The sequence below is a fragment of the Lutra lutra genome, chromosome 1 (genome assembly GCF_902655055.1).
Source record: "Lutra lutra chromosome 1, mLutLut1.2, whole genome shotgun sequence".
NCBI classification, from domain to species: Eukaryota; Metazoa; Chordata; class Mammalia; order Carnivora; family Mustelidae; genus Lutra; species Lutra lutra.
Window position 1 is genome coordinate 108,101,045 of NC_062278.1, and position 14,968 is coordinate 108,116,012.

General features: G+C 42.7%; 1 protein-coding gene across 7 annotated transcripts in view; it reads right to left on the bottom strand.

Moving 5' to 3' along the window:
• The window catches only part of ABCC5 (ATP binding cassette subfamily C member 5), an 88,650-nt gene that overhangs the window by 57,625 nt on the left and 16,057 nt on the right, over positions 1-14,968 (bottom strand). For 6 of the 7 annotated variants that reach the window (XM_047731697.1, XM_047731714.1, XM_047731703.1 and 3 more), the window contains 3 exons: positions 1,405-1,562; positions 838-993; positions 11-158 (listed from right to left, as the gene is read on the bottom strand). In XM_047731697.1, the coding sequence (XP_047587653.1) occupies positions 11-158; positions 838-993; positions 1,405-1,562 (462 nt within the window). Of the gene's footprint in view, positions 1-10; positions 159-837; positions 994-1,404; positions 1,563-2,721; positions 2,859-14,968 lie in introns of those variants that run through there. The other variant, XM_047731720.1, reaches the window with a different exon arrangement.

Sequence of the window (14,968 nt, forward strand, 5' to 3'; positions counted from 1 at the left end):
TAGAACTTACTGGTCCACTGAAGCCAGCCAGCTGCGTGATCATCAGGCACACGATGGAGAGGATGAGCCTGGTGCGGCAGAAGATCCACACAACCCTTCGGAGGGAAGCAGCGTCTGGCCCAACTTCATTCAGCTCTTCTTGCCACAGTCTCTCTAGTCTTAACAAGGGCACATGTCCTCTGTTACACGTCTGCCCAGGTGAACAGACACCCTAGATTCCCTCCTGCCATTGCTTTCTGTTTCCAGGCTTTGACACTACTCGCATGAGCCTCTTCTTTGAGCTATGTATGTGGACCTCACCTTCTGGGGGGAAAATACCCTTTCTGGGCAACTACATGTTTACCCTGCATAGGGAGCCTCTCCAGATATGGAAAATGATGAGAGCCGAAGTCCTTCCTTCCACCCAAAAAAATTATCCCTGAATAGAATTCGTTTCTGACTAAGAACTTCCTTTCTCAAGGGCCCCCAACACTTTCTGAAGGATCCTGTGGTCAAATGTAAAGTTGCAAACTAGATTTTAGTCATGATAATCAGCTACCACAAAAATGTATTCTGTCACAAGGCAGCAACATAATTTCCCTGTAGACTCAGGAAGAGAAGCGGGGCTGAGAGAGAGAGAGAAAGCCCGTGGTTAAAACAGGATTAAAGGTGAAATAGGAGATAAAGCAGAAGAGCAAAGAGAAAGTCATTCCCAGGCTACCCTCCCTCCATAGGACAGCTCAGATCCTAAAAGAACACAGAGCTGAGGGCATCACACTGCCGGACCCCCCCCCCCCTCCTAGCTCAGGCCCTATGCACCCAGTATATGGGAGACGAGGGTGGACCAGAGAAGCCTACCTTCTGCAGTTCACATCAGAAGACTCGTACTTGGACAAAGACCACACGTCTTCCATTGAGAGCTCCCCCTTCCTGTGGGCCATGCGTGCCAGAGGAGAAAGCCAAGAAAAAGTCATGCAGGAGAAGAGCCCAGCATTGTCCACTGGGTGCTGGTGTCTGAGGAGAGAAAACCCAAAGCACAAAATTGTCAATGCACAGAGAAGGGCTAGCTGGCATTTATGATACACTGTTTCATAAACCGAGCTCCTGACTAAAAACGGGTCTTCCCAAATGATCTAATCTTAGTCCAAATTTTCTTTTCTTTTTTTTTTTTTTAAAGATTTTATTTATTTATTTGACAGAGAGAGATCACAAGCAGGCAGAGAGGCAGGCAGAGAGAGAGGAGGAAGCAGGCTCCCTGCTGAGCAGAGAGCCCGACGCGGGGCTCGATCCCAGGACCCTGAGATCATGACCTGAGCCGAAGGCAGCGGCTTAACCCACTGAGCCACCCAGGTGCCCCTTAGTCCAAATTTTCAAAAATGCTTCTGGTGCTTCACAGACAAGCCATTAGCCGGCAGAGCCGCTTACTTGGAAGTGGTCCGGATGGGCTTCAGAGCACTTAAGCTATGATGGTACTTTCCCTTGGGATGTTCCTCATCCAGGATTCTGAGCTGAGAATGCATGGAGGCATCCAGGGAAAGGCCCTCAGCTCGGGCTGCTGTTTCCAAGGCATCTTGGCATTCCAACTGTTTCAAAAGAGAAAGAGAGAAGAGGCAAAAGCACAATTAATGAACATCAGAAAAACAGAGGGGAAAATCAACCTGACGGAACAGCTCAAACTGCAAACCAAATTCGTCTTACCTGAGAAATCCCAAGGGTCAGGGTAAACACAAACTTGTATGGTAAGAACTTGTTTAAGTGACATTCAACCAGTTACTTAAAACTTCTAAACTCTTGAGCACTTTTAGGTTCAGAAAAATTGAACAAAAAGCACACAGAGTTCCCATATACCTTCTCATCTCTCCATCTCTTCCCCATCTGTTTCCCTCATTAGCGCATCTTGCATGAGGGTGGGACATTTGTTACAACTGACGAACCAATATCGATATGTTACTATTGACTAAAATCCACAGTTTACATTACACAAAATACACAGCTCACTCTTTGTGTTGTACCTTCTAAGACATATGTCTCTATCACCAAAATGTTTTCTCTTACATTTCCCAATGTGGACTGAGCGTCAATCATTTCACTACTAACTGCAAATCCTACTGCCCATTTTCTATGATGAAAACTTCACAATAACCCCCAATTATCAGCTCTATCACACAGAAAAGCCAGTATGTGCATGTCTCCCCCCTTCTCTCCCTTATCAGCAGCAGGGAGAGCACAACAGGGGCTCTCACACTGGCTGCACAGCTGAAGAGCTCCAATACCCAGATGTCTGCAGCACAAAGCACAAGGTCTCACGTGCTGAAATACAGAGTTAACCATACTTACCATTAAGCTTATAAATACCAGTTAATCACATTAACAAAAAGGTTTATCACTCAAAGTCTAAATGAGGCAGAAGAGGGTGAACCAAGAATCTGAATACCTCTAACCCTATTTACTTTAAAAGTAACTCAAAGTGTACCCCTTCCTGTTGCTGAAACAGAGGCATTTTTTTCCTCAGATAAGGATAATAAGTATATCCTTTTCTCACATTATCACAAAGATTTCCAGCAATGACTGTGAAATAGCAAGAAAGAATAGATCCCCAAATCAAGAAAAAGTTTAAGTGGTGCGGCACCGACCACACTGTGTCTTACACAAGGCAGAATCTGTTTTTAGGCACCACCTCATTCCCACACAGAACAGAGGCCATTCAGATATTAGCGGAAATGAATTCGTGCATGGAGGTACCTGGATGTCTAGGCGGCTCTCTCTTCAAATGCAATAGCTTTAGTTCACAACACAGTTATGCATCTTCAGATAAGATAAGGTACTGCTAAGTATCAGGAAAGTACACAGCCTGGGCAACTGGGAAACACATTTTTGTCCTTTTGAGAAAGACAAGGTAGAGCAGTTTCAAGAGAGTAAGAACACAACGTGACAAGTCAATACCAAGAATTAACTCTTACATAAAGTCCTTAGGTATAAGGTAGACACTTATTTTGTGGTTAGGGATTGTGGTACCTAATAATGAACTAAAGGCTACTGAGAGTCAAGTACGCAACAAAGGTAGGGTTTTTTGGTTTTTGTTTTGGTTTGGTTTTTGAACCTATAAGCTGTCTATAATCACTAGGAGAAAAAAACCAATGAGTTAAGAAAGGAGAAAGATACACTAAAAATACAAACATACCTACTATAAGGAAGTAGAAACTGGGAATATGTACAGAGTAGGTACGGAATATTGTAAGGACCACCCTTACTTGAATATCCAAAGCTTCAGAAGAAGGCAAAAATTAAAATAATATTACTTCAAGTACACATTGGCTATCTGCCAAAATGGACTATATGCTGGGCCTTAAAGCAAACCTCAACAAATTTCAAAAGACTGTCATCATGGGGCATATGTACACTGACCACTTTGGAAGTCAAGTCAAATTCAGTAACAAAGATAGCAAGAAAATCTCCAAATATTTAGAAATTATGCAGGGGTCCCTGGGTGGCTCAGTCGGTTGGGTGGTCGGCTCTTGATTTCTGCTCAGGTCATGATCTCAGGGTCCTGAGATCAAGCCTTGTGTCAGGCTCCAAGCTCAGCAGGGAGTGGGCATGAGGATTCTCTCTCTCCCTTCCCTCTGCCCCTTCCCCCTGCTCAATCTCTCAAATGAATAAATCTTTTTTAAAAATTATACAACATACTTATAAATAACATAAATTAAAGAAGATGTCAAATGGAAATTAGCAAACATTCTGAACTAAATGGTAAGAAATTATAGCACACCAAAGTTTGTAGGATACGACTAAAGCAGAACACAGAGATTGTGAACTCTTCAAAATCATTTATTAAAAAAAGAAGAAAAACTGGGCGCCTGGGTGGGTCAGTGGGTTGAAGCCTCTGCCTTCGGCTCAGGTCATGGTCTCAGGGTCCTGGGATCGAGCCCCGCATCGGGCTCTCTGCTTCGCAGGGAGCCTGCTTCCTCCTCTCTCTCTCTCTGCCTGCCTCTCTGCCTACTTGTGATCTCTGTCAAATGGATGGATAAAGTCTTTAAAAAAAAAAAAAGAAAAAAAAGTAAAAAAAAATCAATGCTCTAAGCTAGGGGTTGGCAAAATTTTCTGTAAAGGACCAGACAGTAAATATTTTAGGCTTTGTGGGCCATGAGGCAAAATTGAGGATAATTACGTAAGTACTTATATTACAAAATAAAACAAATTTCCACAAAATGTTTATTAACAAAGTTCAAAATATAGTAATAATTGAGTACATTTTTTGGTAATACAGATCTACTAATGAGAAGAATGGAGGAATAACATTTCACTTAATGGGGTTTAAAGTAGTTTTCCCTTGAATTAAAATTGATCAAAATCTTCATCTCTTAATGGCTGATTTGTAATGAGCTCTTATAATTTCATCTTTGAAAATGTTTTTTCATACAGACACGTGCAGCTAAGTACTGAAAATCAATCCATAAATACATGATTTTAGTTGAGCATATTTATCTCTTGGAAGGCATGAGAATTCCAATAGACTTTTCTCTTGACGTTTGCTTTTATTATGTTATTACATCAGATTAATCACTTCTAATTGAAAGCTAGGTAGAAGCTTCTAAAAGACATAATTAAACGGAATTGTTTATTGTGGTAAAATACATATTAAAGCTGCCATCTTGACCACTTTTAAGTGTACTACTCAGGGGCATTAATTATATTCACAATGCTGGACAACCATCGTCACTATGTCTAACAGAAATGGATCTTGAAATAATGGAAATTTCCTTTGTCTTTCATTCAGGGTCTGAACACCCTGCTGGAACTGTAACTTAAACTTGGAAAATATATCCACTACAGATCTGTATGGAATAGAGATCTCATTTCTTATTTTAACTTTGAAAGCATGAGAAGTATATAAAGCAGCTGGACATTACTTATGATTCAAACATTAGTTGTCACTGAAATTACTTTATCGAAGTATCATTTTACTTTCCCATCGCAATGTATAAGAGATCCAGTTTCCCCACATGCTCACCATCACCTGGTATTACCATTATTTTTTTATTTTAGCCACTCAATTAGGTGTGGTCCAGTACCCCATCTTGATTTTGATTTGCACTACCCTAAGGGTTAATAATAAAACATCTTTTCCTATGCTTATCTGCCACCTACACTTGTTTTTTGATGAAGTATCTGTTTTTTGCTCATTGTCTAAGTGGACTGTTTTCTTAGTGTTGAGTTTAGAGAACTTTTTATCTACTATGGACTCAACTCTTTTGTCAGATGATTTGCATATATTTTCTCTCTTAATAGGGCCATTTACAGAGCACAAGTTTTAAATTTTGATCAAGCTTAATTGCTGATTTTTTGTTTGTTTTATGGATTGTTCTTTTTTTTTTTTTTAAAGATTTTATTTATTTATTTGACAGAGAGAAATCACAAGCAGGCAGAGAGGCAGGCAGAGAGAGAAGAGGAAGCAGACTCCCTGCTGAGCAGAAAGCCGGATGTGGGGCTTGAACCCAGGACCTGGGATCATGACCTGAGCCGAAGGCAGCGGCTTAACCCACTGAGCCACCCAGGCGCCCCTGGATTGTTCTTTTTAATGTTATATCTACGAACTCTTCATGTAACCCCAGGTCATGAAAATTTTTCTATGTTTTTTTCTAAAAGTTTTATAGTTTTTACATTTAGATTGATCTTTCACCTTGAGTTAATTATTGCATAAAGTGCAAGATTTAGATCGAGACTTTTTTTTTTTTTTTTGGCCTATAAATGCCGAATTGTTTCAGCACCATTTGTTGAAGACTACTATCTCTTCATTAAATTGCTTTTGCACCTATGTAAAAATCAGTCGACCCTACTTGTATGGGTTGATGTCTGGACTCTATGCCATTGACCTATTTGTCTCTTCCTCCACTGATACCACTAACTTGATTACTGTAGCTATACATGAAGTCTTGAAATAGGGTAGTGTGATATCTCTAACTTTATTCTTCCTTTTCAAAATTGGTTTAGCTACCCTAGTTCTTTTGCCTTTCTAAGAGAACCAAGTTCAAGAGTTAGAGTTTTATAAAATCTTTTGACATTGCAGCATCAGAAAAGGAAAACTTAGCATGCCATCTCTTAACATTCTCACACAAGAATGGCACAGTAACATTAGGAGGAAATGAAAATCTTCACATCTTCTTTTATGCATTCTTTGAAGAAATGACTTACTGAGCAGCTACATGCAAGACTGTTCCAGATGGGAATAAGAATATGCCCATTTCTATGTGTATAGTACACTAATTTTTCTTCATCTCTAAAATGCCAGCTTACAGTTTTCAGCAAAACCCTCGAACAGAAAAGCAAACGGACTTAACAACAAAATCCTCTTATTGCATGAATTCTGTTCCTTTGACTATATACAGCGATGTCATGTTCCATCACCTCCTGGGTCATAAGTAACTTCCTCTGTTGGAGAATGCCAAATTCAGACGCTCTTTAAAAAGACTCAGATGATGAGGTGCCTGGGTGGCTCAGTTGGTTAAGTGTCTGACTCTTGGTTTCAACTCAGGTCATGATCTCAGGGTTGTGAGGTCGAACCCCACATCAGGTCCACACAGAGCATGGCACCTGCTCAAGATTCTCTTCCTCTTCCTCTGCCCCTCTCCACTCCCTCCCTTCCCCCACCAAATAATAAAAATAAAAATAAAAAGACTCAGATGAGAGTTGGCAGGCAAGGTTTCATTACGCCAGCCATAACATGAGTTCTAAACCAGCATTATCAAATGCCTTTAACAGAGACTGAGGGACTTGTACTGCTTTTAATTTTAGAACAAGGCACTCAGTATAATTTTATCCTGACAAAGATAAACCCCCATAAAAGTGGTTGAAATTGCACAATCCTCAAACTTTCACAAAATAATAAAACATGGAGTAGGAATCCCCACAGTATAGATACAAGGAAGTCTAAATTGTTGACCTAAGAGAATCAAAAGTCACCACTCTAGGGGTGCCTGGGTCGCTCAGTGGGTTAAGCCTCTGTCTTCGGCTCACATCATGATCTCAGGGTCCTGGGATCGAGCCCCACATCGGGCTCTTTCCTCAGGAGGGAGCCTGCTTCCCCCTCTCTCTCTGCCTGCCTCTCTGCCTACTTGTGATCTCTGTCAAATAAGCAAAATCTTAAAAAAAAAAAAGTTGCCACTCTAAGCGACCCACTTTCCAAGTCATAGCCCACTTTTCCTATACTGCTTCCTATACTGTCTACCCTGTTTTCATATCTTACTGCTTACGTGAGGACAAAAAAATATCTGACAGATGAGAGGATCTATGCACATCTGTACCTAGGTCCTTCAGAGATAGGTCTCTCAAAATAATAAGCAGCAAATGTTTTAGCTGTTGGCAGGAATTATTGAATGTTAAAATAACATTATCAAGAAATCAAGAGAAAATCCTCTTACTCCAATTAACTATTTTCTTTTTGGCCTTAAGGTATTAAGACCTCCCTAGATAGACTTTTCTCACTGTTGGAGGCCACTGTAAAGTATAGTGGTTTTGGATATGAATTTTAGAAGACAAGCAACATGGTCCACCAACCTTCAGTGTGTTACTTAGCCACCTAAAGCTCCATTTACTGCTTTATACAATGGTGCATGCACCCACCACATAGTGTTGAGAGAAACTAATGGGATAATGAAAATTGCTTAGCAAAGTATGGGCACATAATAAACATTTTATACATATTCATTATATTACCAATTTATTCACCAGCTAAGTCTTAAAGATTTTATTTATTTATTTGACACAGAGAGAGAGATCACAAGTAGGCAGAGAGGCAGGCAGAGAGAGGGGGAAGCAGGCTCACCGCCGAGCAGAGAGCCCGATGTGGGGCTCGATCCCAGGACCCTGAGATCACGACCTGAACTGAAGGCAGAGGGTTAACCCACTGAGCCACCCAGGCGCCCCTCACCAGCTAAGTCTTATAGCCTATCTCAACTATTTCCTCTTTCCTTTAGCTCTCCCTGACCCTTTTATTTATTTTGGCAGTTGTTATTCTTCTTTCTTTTTACAAACCCTTGTGTCAAATGCTAACTATACATGTCAGCAAGGGAGGTGCTCTGCTGGGTCCAAACCCAGACTCAGAAGCAGCTTGTCTATGAACGGTTTAGCACCAGGTTCCCCAACAACGTGGGTGATGGGTGAGGGGGCGGGCCCCCTTTCTGGCCCTGCCCTGTTCCCCTGTGAAGGGGCAGTCTCCATGGACCAGTCCCAAAACCCAGTGGTTGGGGCGGCCCCTCCTGCAGGGACGGTGGGAAACCAGCTACCCCAGTCCAACCAAGGCTCAGCGGAGACATTGATCCTTTCACCTGAGCCAGATTCTTACTTAGAGGCGTTCAGTCATAATCTCCTGACTCTTTCAGGATCACAAAATCTATTTCCTCCCTCCTATGTCTTCCCTATACCTGTACCACTGCAATGGGTTGCTTCTGATAAGAGCTCCTGGAGTGCAGGCTCCAGTGAAGTAAGACCTTTTGCTTGTTTGTATCCCTGGCCTCTGACACAGTATAGAGCTTGAGACCTACTTTTCAAATGTCAATTAAGGGGCACCTGGGTGACTCATGTCAGTAAAGCATCTAATTCGACTCAGGTCATGATTTCAGGGTTGTAAAGGCAAGGCCTCGGTGGGGCTCCCAGCTGAGTGTGGAGCCTGCTTATGATTGTCTCTCGCCCTCTGCCCCCCCCAAACGTGCTCATACACAGGTGCACACATCCGCTCTCTCCCTCTCTCTCTCTAAAAAAAAAAGCCAATTAAAATATCTTCATGTTGGCTCACAGTCTGCATTATTATCGTTGAATACCCTGTGATATACCACTGAGGCATCTTCTTAACTACTCTGTTTCTGTTTAGATTCTCCACTTGCTTATTATTAACAGTATAATCAATAATTATAATTTATATTTTTCTTTCCGGTTTACTTAGGACAAGTTCCTAAATAATGGGGGATTACAGGATTAAATAGTGTAGCTCCTAGCAATTAGCCATCTATTCAGTTTGCTCAATTAACCTTATTATAGAATATGTAGTCCAGGATTACTGCAAAAGAGAACTGTTGCTTTGCAAACTGGTTCCTGTACAGCAGGGCAAGGAGAGCCTAAAGAAAGAGGCAGACCACTCTAGACTGGGAGGCAGCAAGTTTAATAAGCAAAGGAATTTACATGAGGCTTACCTTAGGCAGCCACAAGACGAACAGACCTCAGTGCCTGCCCACCAGACCCTAAGAGTTGATGCAGAGACCTTAACTGGGTTTAGCCACATAAACCATCCAATGGTCTCAACACCACACTACTATCTCACAGCTGTGTCCTGGGAACAGCTTTTTGGAGCGGGGAAGGCAAGCAGAAGCTATGTTCCAAGGAGAGCAGAGAAAGTCAGGAGCCTGTGATTGCCTAGGTGGAGCTCACGGGTCAGCGGGCAATCATATCCTCCTGATGACCTTCCCCAACACTCCAACCTCCAGGACCAGCTCTTCCACAACGTGCCCTGAGTAGTCAGCAAGGAGTTTCCCTCGCATGGAGGTGGCCCCTTTGGTGGCTATCTGGCTGCACTGGAGGCAGATGCCACAGCCATAACACAGGCACATAAAAAACACAGATTAAGGTAATGATTCCCAAAATCAGTGCTAACTTTTCCACCAAGAGTCTCATGTTCCAAGCCACTGATTTATTTATATATTATTTATTTATATATTAAGTCTCCTAGGCTGGGAGTTGGATCACTCAGGGCACTTACTTGTGCCCTCTTTGATTTAATAGAAATGATATATTGGAGACTCATCAGGTGTGAACACAGGATTCTGTTTGGACAATGGCACAGGTGCCTCCTGGCAAGGCAGTAATAATGTCCAAGGCCATTCTATTCTGGAGGACAGCTTTTCTCATTAGAGACATTCAGTGTTCAGTAAGGACAGTCATTTTTTTTTTTCTTTAAGATTTTATTTATTTATTTGGCAGAGAGAGAGATCACAAGGAGGCAGAGAGGCAGGCAGAGAGAGAGAGGAGGAAGCAGGCTCCCTGCCGAGAAGAGAGCCCGACGCGGGGCCCGATCCCAGGACCCTGGGATCATGACCTGAGCTGAAGGCAGAGGCTTCAACCCACTGAGCCACCCGGGTGCCCCAAGGACAGTCATTTTTGGTTATCATTTCTGTAATGTCCTCCAGGCCAATGGAGGGAACAAAGGCGGCACCCAAATGACTGTATCAGTGGAAAACAGAACATACCCACCCAGCCTCGAGGAGAGGGAGACTGGCAGCTTTGGGAACTTGACCTGGTTGTACACACCATAGATAAGCATACATACTGGTAGGGAGGCAGCACTGGTAGGCCTAAGGGGATGGACCGGGGGTGGGATGTGCCAGACCAGGACACCCAACTCTTCCCCTCTTTCAATGCACATGTTCCATTCCAGGCATCGTGGGTTTCAACAACAGGATCCCAGTGGAGACTGAATAGTTCGTCATCCAGGGATGTGAACTAACTCACCAATCCAGGTGGGACATCTCACTGCAAATTCTAATAGATAACACATTTCCAGGCATGATGGGGTTTGGTGTTCTCAGCAGCATAACATGTTGATCCATGGTGAAAGTTAGCACAATGGCTATTTACCATGCCATCCATACCTTTACAATGTTGGGTGCCTCAGCAGGGATCCCCAGTCTGGCATATGGGACAAGAGGTCTGACTGGTTGATCATACAAATGTATTAAAGCTGGGACAGTACTTGAATCCACCTGGCCAAGGGGTTTTTATCTATTAGTAATTAAGTCTGCTGCTTTAAGATTCCATTTTTCCTTTCTACCAACCCTACTACTTGCAGGTTATAGGGGCAATGGAACCTAAACTCAATGTCATGTTCTTTTGCCCAGTCATAAACATCATGACCTTTGGCGTGTGACCACTGATCACTGTCTGACTGATTGAGGGTAACTGTACATGGTACTCAGCTTCTCTAATTCCCTCATGGTGGCAGCCCAGTTTGCATGGCAACAGGGGAAAGCTTGGGTTAGGCCAGATGCAGTGTTCACACAAACCAAGGCATATTTAGAACGCTCGCTCTGACAGAGGGAGCCAATATAATCAATTTGCCAATCTGTCACAAGCTGGGAACTACAGTGGATGGCCTCAGATTCCTTTGGCAGTTGCCTTGGGTATTATTTAGAACACAGAGAACATGATGTCCCTACATTAACCAAATCACTGTATGTCAAGGGCAATCTGGCATCCTCAGCAGTAAATCATTCCACCTGGGCACAATGGTGGCTGCTCTTCCCATGCACTAGGTCCGCTACAGCTACTGAAGGACTCACACCGCCATGTCAGAACCTTATTAAGCGGGAAGGCACTGAGACTGTTTCAGGTTCTTGCAGGTAAACCCAAATGCTCTCCCACACATCCTGACCCCACAAAGGCCCACTGATAATCATCCACTTCTCAGCTTCCCATTGTCCAAACCAGAGGGTTAATTCCTTTAGAACAGCCCAACTTTTGGGACAAAGGGTTAACAGCTAGGACTCATGAATGATCACCTGCCAAACCACTCTGAGTTCAGCCCACTGGCTGTTATACTGGCTGCTGCCTGAGAGGCTCTACCTGGAGGTGTGCTCTGTACACTGCTAGAAACTACTGGGGTATGTGGTTTTATCAGGTTTCTGCTCCCTCACATGGCTGGGACCAAAATCCTAGGGGCACTCTCTCCTTCTGTTGTCTCTGCCAGAGCACCTGACCCATATCTTCCAGAATCACACACACATCTAACACAAATGGCAGTCCTGCTTGGGAGATGCCTAGGGCTTTAAGCTACTTCTCTAGCTTTTTGTCTTCTCCAAAGAGGTGAGCTGCTCTGATCCCCAGTCCCACACATGCCCTTTCTTTGCCAGGTGGGAAAAGGGGTGGAGGCACTGCATCAGGTGGTGAATAAAAGTCCTCCAGAACTCCCAAACTTCTACAAAGGCTTGAAGCTCTTTCACATTCTTAGGGGATGGACAGGCTTGCACCTTATCAATAGTTTCTGGGATAATGCCCATTTTGACTCCCAAAAACTTCACAGTAATGCCTGGGCCTTAAATGTTCTGTAGGTACACTCCTATCTTCTCCCTTACAGGTGTTCCAGCAAAATCTGCAGTGTCCCACAGGAGAGGCAAGTCTTCACATGGTAACATTATATCATCAATGCAATGGGCCCATTTTACTGATGTGGAGAAGGAGAACAGGGACAGGTCTCAGGCTACCATCCCATGACATACTGTGTGTGTAGCCTTGCGGAAGCACATGAAAGGTCCATTATTGCTCCTCCCACATGAAGGCAAGCTGATCTTAGTTACCAGAAACCTGTACCTGTCAGAGTCTTTTCCATGAATCTCTCTGAAGATGAAGCACTTTTGCAAAAGCATCAGAATAAAACAAGACATGTCTGTATAATTGACAAAGGACTTAAAAATGGTCACAGTTAAAGATCTGATGAAAGTTCATGATAACATGGTGGACAGAGAAATTTAGCTATTTCTGTGACATCCTTTTTAAAATAATAACTAGGGGGGCGCCTGGGTGGCTCAGTGGGTTAAGCCGCTGCCTTCGGCTCAGGTCATGATCCCAGGTCCTGGGTTCGAGCCCCGCATCGGGCTTTCTGCTCAGCAGGGAGCCTGCTTCCTCCTCTCTCTCTGCCTGCCTCTCTGCCTACTTGTGATTTCTCTCTGTCAAATAAATAAATAAAATCTTTAAAAAAAAATAATAACTAGGATTATGAATGAACACTATACCAGGACATATCAGATCTTTGGGAATTTTGTAAAATTTCTGGAGCAATGTGAAGAAAATTTAGTATCACTTCTTATTTGACAATGCTTGCCATGAAATTTAACATGCCAAATAGGCCTAATTAGATCAATGTCTTCCTCTCACAAGGACAAAGAACTCATCTTTTGAGATGGTCCAGGGACCCTCTGAAAAATCCCAAAGTTAGTTCAAAGTCAACAAGACTTCATTAGAATTTGATTTATAGGAACTTTGTCAAAAATGTCAAAGGCTTAAAACACTCAATTAGATTATAGGCTGCTGTGAAACAATACTTAGTTATTCATTTTGCCAAAGTGACAATTAAAGACTTCAAAAACTAATACAGAAAGTTACAGAATTGTGGAAAAAAACTTAGCTCTTTTAATAGAGAAGACTCAGTTTTCTAAAATAATCAAAGACCTGATAAAGATAACATGAGGCACAGGAAATTATTCCCATAAAACATAGAATCTTTGTTTTCTAGGCAGATTACTTGAAAGGTAAAGAAAAACCATTTATAATCTCATCAGGAACAGACCAACAGTCCAAGAAAACTTTGTCCTTTTAGAAGATGAAATAAAATTGTTTCAGTTTTACATGAGTACATTATTCATATTAAAACTTAAAACTGTAATCTGATGAGCACTGGGCATTATACATAACTAATCAATCATTGAACTTTACATCAAAAACTAATGATGTGCTGGATGTTGGCTAACTGAATTAAAATAAAAAAAGTTTTCTTAAAAAACTGTAAAACTTTTTTCTTTAAGCCAATTAAATAGAGCTTTTTTCACAGTAATTTTGACAATGCCCTCTGGAGATAGAAGAACATCACATATATAATATATATCCATTGATACACATAACATGCAGACAGACCCAAACCGAGATCCCAAAGCTTTCATTGCAAAACTCTAGCCATGAATCAGACACCACTCACATGGAAAGCTTTCTGGGGCAAAGGAACTTCTATAGCAGTCTGTATTCTGAAAAGCCTTTTTCCCCCATTTATAAATTTAGCCTCTGTGGGCAATGTTTCGGTTATCTCCTGGGGTGTTTACATTTCAAAGACATGATAAAATTTACAATCTTAAGTGGGGGGCAGAAAGAGTGTTAGTTTTCTCTTTGGAGTTTTTTGAGTAATTGGTATTTAGAACTTTCCTCTGTATTAGGGGCTGGACAGCACTGGCGTTTTGTCTGTTTCACTGTCAATCACCAAAAATAGTGTCCCTTTCATTCTGTTCTCTTCACTTTCTAGCAATCTTCCTCCTTAGAGTCCTAATCAGGCTTAGTCACAGGTGCTCAGACCTCAATCCACAGCTGCCTGCACCCTCCTAGCTTTGCAAAATGGCACACTGGGGTCTCTAACTTATTATCTTGCTCTCCCACCTTGTCTGCCACTTCTGAAGCTAACAGGGTAGTGGACAGGTGCACATTGTTCTCTAACTTCAGCCTCTAGCTGGGCATCAGTGGCTAGCAGAGCTGCCTGCAGTAGAGACCAGCTCACTGTGGGAGACATCCCTTTCCCTCCTTTGCTGCAGTGTGCTAGGAGTAGTTTCTCAAAAGTACATCAAACCCGCTCATTTTTAGGGTGTCCCAGTACTCTCGTGCGAGTCCACAAGCATCTAACAAACAGGCCACCACTCCCCACCTCAGGTTGATAGCCAACCAGGGATGTCCCTCAAGGAGGATGCCTCTTTCCCGTGGCCATTTTGTTGGTCTCCTGGCTGGCTTGCCAACTGTTGGTTTGTAAACTGGCCCCCATACAAGCAAGCCAAGGAGATAGAAAGAGCCAAACCACTCCAGGCTGGTAGGTGGCAGATTTAATAAACAAAGGAACTTACATACGAGACTTTTCTTTCTTTCTTTCTTTCTTTCTTTCTAAGATTTTATTTATTTATTTGACAGAGAGATCACAAGTAGGCAGAGAGGCAGGCAGAGAGAGAGAGTGAGGGGGAAGCAGGCTCCCTGCTGAGCAGAGAGCTAGATGTGGGGCTTGATCCTAGGACCCTGAGATCATGACCTGAGCCGAAGACTGAGGCTTAAAATACTGAGCCACCCAGGTGCCCCAAGACTTTTCTTGAGTGGCCACAAGATGAGTAGATCTCCACTCCCCCCACCAGAATCTTAAACGTTTATACAGAAGCCCTAACCAGGTTCAGTTACGTATACAGTCCAGATGGTCTCAAAAGCACATTAC